This window comes from Capricornis sumatraensis, chromosome 4 (genome assembly GCF_032405125.1).
Source record: "Capricornis sumatraensis isolate serow.1 chromosome 4, serow.2, whole genome shotgun sequence".
NCBI classification, from domain to species: Eukaryota; Metazoa; Chordata; class Mammalia; order Artiodactyla; family Bovidae; genus Capricornis; species Capricornis sumatraensis.
Genome location: NC_091072.1, coordinates 103,593,093 through 103,597,285, shown reverse-complemented (window position 1 = coordinate 103,597,285; position 4,193 = coordinate 103,593,093). Strand labels below are relative to the sequence as shown.

At 33.1% G+C, this 4,193-nt stretch overlaps 1 protein-coding gene across 1 annotated transcript; it reads left to right on the top strand.

Annotated features, from left to right (window-relative positions):
* The first annotated feature begins 1,442 nt into the window (after window positions 1–1,442).
* LOC138078692 (olfactory receptor 9S13-like) lies at window positions 1,443–2,378 on the top strand. The gene has a single exon (XM_068971471.1). It carries the CDS (start codon window positions 1,443–1,445, stop codon window positions 2,376–2,378), a length of 936 nt encoding a protein of 311 aa, XP_068827572.1.
* Window positions 2,379–4,193: the final 1,815 nt, after the last annotated feature.

The following is a 4,193-nucleotide window of genomic DNA, read 5'->3' as shown; positions in this document are numbered from 1 at the left end:
TTATCTGAGGACATTTTATAGTCAAAATAGCATAACTAAATAAATATAGTACAAGCTTGTTCAAATATATAGTTTTTCTTTTGTGGCTATCTCTAAATTGTTCTATGTGCCTTCCTTACTGCATATGAACAGATCTTTGTATTTGTAATTAAATTTTTTCTTCTTCTGAAAAGACAGAAAAATATGTCAAAGATCTTTAGAATTCTTCACTTGCATTCTAATCTGCAAAATCCAAACTAAGCAAAAGAGAGAAGAAACGAAGAAAATTATGAAGGAAAGAAGGTGGAAGGAAAACAATAAAGTCTGATTTCATTGTGTTTAGGAAATATAAGCAAAAATCACTCTGTTTTCAGCAAACTGTGCCATTAAGAGTGTATGTCACCATAGGCACAAAAATAATGGAGAAACAGGATATGATGTAAATGTGTAAAGATGCATTTGAGTCAGTTCTAATGAGGTGGAGGAAACTGGAGCCTATTATACAGTGTGAAGTAAGTCAGAAAGAAAAAAAAAACAATACAGTATATTAACACGTATATATGGAATTTAGCAAAACGGTAATGATGACCCTATAGCAAAAGAGGCACAGATATAGAGAACAGACTTTTGGACTCTGTGGGATAAAGCAAGGGTGGGATTATTTGAGAGGATGGCATTGAAAAATATATATTACCATATATGAAATAGATGAATAGTCCAAGTTTGATGTGTGTAACAGGGCACTCAAAGCTGGTGCACTGGGACAACCCAGAAGGATGGAATGGGGAGGGAGGTGGGACTGGAGTTTGGGACAGAGGAGCACATGTATACTGATAGCTGATTCATGTCAATGTGTGGCAAAAACCATCACAGCATTGTAAAGTAATTAGTCTCCAATTATAATAAATGAATTAATTAAAAAATTTTAGAAAGGATCATACTTTTGTCAGGATCTGAAGTGTTTGTTCTAAAGATATAAAGACAGGTACAATATTTACATATTATTTTTCTAAAGCAGATAAACTAATCATTAACAATAAAATGAGATTATAAATTAAACAGATTTTACTCCAGGTAAAATCTTAAGTGGGAAACACCATTCATTAAAGGAGGCAGCTTTCAACACCAGCAAACTGATATTAAATCCAGGGGGAAAGGGCTCTTATTTCCAAACATTTTCTTAGACTCTCCACTTTACCAAAGCACATTTGAAGAGCGAATCCATAATATTTGTAAATAAGCATATCTGAAAAAGGATAACCAGTCAGATTTAACTCTTCACTAGGAAGACTTTTTAAAAATAGTTATCTTTTTTTTTTCATTAATGATTTGTTAAATATTGGGAACAATATAGTATGAAATGATTTTCTCCCATGCTGGTTTCTTCCTATTTTTACTACATGTATTCTGATTGTTCATTTCTTTCATGTTATTATCTCTCCAGCCTTACCTTTATCTCAGCTATGAAGAGTAAATTTAATAGGAACTTCTCAGAGGTGACTGAGTTTATTTTGCTGGGATTTAGAACCCCTCCAAAGCTACAGATCCTCCTGTTTCTAGCATTCCTGCTGGTCTATGTGGTCACTCTGGTGGGAAATATCAGCATGATAGTTGTCATTAAGATGACCTCCAGACTTCACATGCCTATGTATTTCTTCCTTAGAAACTTGTCCTATTTAGATCTCTGCTACTCCACAGTCATTGCTCCCAAAACTTTAGCTAACTTCTTGTCTAATGAAAAGAAAATTTCTTACAAAGGCTGTGCAGTCCAATTTTTTTTCTTTGCTCTGTTTGTCACCACTGAGGGCTTTCTTCTGGCTGTAATGGCATTTGATAGATTCTCAGCCATTTGCTCCCCGCTCCTGTATCCTGTGCATATGTCCCCAAAACTCTGTGTTCAATTGGTAACTGGCTCCTATATCTGTGGCTGCATTAATGCTGTAGTCCAAACAAGTTTCACCTTTAGTTTGCGTTTCTGTGGAGAAAAGAGATTGGACCACTTTTTCTGTGATGTCCCAGCCCTGATCAAGATCTCCTGTGCGGACACCTTTGTGAACAAGGTTGTACTGTTTATTCTTTCTGCTGTCATCATCATCACCACCACAACTGTCATTCTGGTTTCCTATGCATATATCCTCTCTACTGTACTAAAGATCCCTTCAACTCATGGCAGGAGTAGGACTTTCTCCACCTGTGGCTCCCATATAGCAGTGGTTAGCTTATTCTACGGGGCTGTGTTCTTCATGTATGCCCAACCTGGAGCCATCTCCTCACCAGAGAAGAACAAGGTTGTAGCTGTGCTCTACACCCTTATAATACCAATGTTAAATCCTCTAATATACAGTCTGAGAAATAGAGATGTGAAAGATGCTGTGAAAAGAATATTACACAGTAAATGATTCTCTCACTGATATTTGTAATGCCTTTATAATATATAATGGACAAACTGTGTTTTCTAAGTGTCTTAGTTATTCTTGCTTTTATAAAATGACTATACCAAAGATAGTTATATATATGACAACAAATATTTTTCTAAGCTTTATAATACAATATGTCTAACAGATACAGATATATGATCATTATTTTATTTCCTTGAAATGTATAAAATCATTGTATGTTCTCAACTTGTGATATGACAATATTTTCATTTCAGTGTTACTTTGATTGGGAATTAAATATTGAGTTTCTCTTACTCATTAAAATACTATTATATCAGTGTGAATAATATTATATCATAGTTTCTGTAGATAAAATAACTATTCTTTAATTCAAAGCAAGTGAACTGATATTTCTTTGGACAAGACAACAGCCCCATGTGTATTAGTAATAGTTAGTTACATAGAATACTTTTGATATGAAGTCTATCCTTCTCCAAATTTCCAGATTTGTATTCTGAGGAGTATCATCCATAGAGTTACCATTCCTATAAAACAGAGGCCCATAATATAATATTTGAGGACAATTCTTCATATGGAAATATGTCAACATTCTACTAATTTTTTGCCCCATTTTCTTCTTAATATAAAATGATATATCTTATAATAATAAAAGCTGATACATAAAGAACAGGTAGTATATGCCATAATCATTTTTATTCACTATTTTTAAATGAGAAAATTGATATTAATCAACTTGGTGTACCTAAAACTCTATACCAATATGGGTCCAAAATTTTAATTATGCAAATATATCTTTCAAAGCATGTGGTTTCTTTAAAAAAATGTAATCTCACAACCTAAAAACAACTATTTCTGAATGGAGGTATCGATATGGAGCCAGTCTGGGAACCAGAATAAATTTGATGGTTCTCCTTTTATTATGTGTGTAAATCATATTCTGGGCTTCTATTTCAACATTTTAATCAACATTTTGGTGTAGAGCAGTACAATTCTTTTTATTAGTCTTTTCTCTTTTAAATTATATATATTTATACACTGAAAATCAAATATTTTCTAATGTCAGTTTTAAAATTTATTATCAATATTTTATTTTAATTTTGGCCATGGTGCGAGGCTTGTGGGATCATCACTCCCAATCTGTGGTCGAACCCACACCCCCTGCATTTGAAGCACAGACTCTTAACTGTGACTGCCAGGGAAGTCCCTTATATATTATTTTAAACTATTGGTTAATATAAAATACTTTTTCTATATGATGTAAACTGAGGTTTTTACTCAAGTTTTTTCTATCAACTAACCATTTTTTTTCTAACACTTAAAAAATATAGAGAGGAAAGGAAAGTTTTTGCCCTACTTTTTCTTGTTTTATTTCTTTTCTTTAAAGATATGTGAATACTAAATTAGAATTTAGGAATCTATCAAGTAAAAAGTATTAATGGGTGTGAATCACTTGTTTTAAAACTGTATATGTGTGGTTTGTCACTGTTCTGATACTTACTCACATCGGGTCAGACCAGAAGTTTAGTTCTTTAATTTCTCTTCCTCTCACACATGAGTTATATTCAATTTCATAGTGGCAAGGTTATTTTTTCCCCCTTACTTAGTATTGACAATGGAACTTAGGCAGAAAGGGCATGTCTTCCAAGATCCCACAGTTTCCCCAAATACTTTAGTTCAACCTGATAATCAGTTCCCATCAATTAAATAATTTGCTTCTAACTTTCTACTGTACTTTGAGCAAATAAGCTTTACAGATAAATCATGATAGGATGCATAGCCAAGCAGGATCAAGAAATTGCTGGTATTCTGATAAAA

What these genes read in the sequence shown, in the direction of transcription:
- LOC138078692 (XM_068971471.1), top strand. Translation starts at nt 1,443, where the DNA reads ATGAAGAGTAAATTTAATAGGAACTTCTCAGAGGTGACTGAGTTTATT.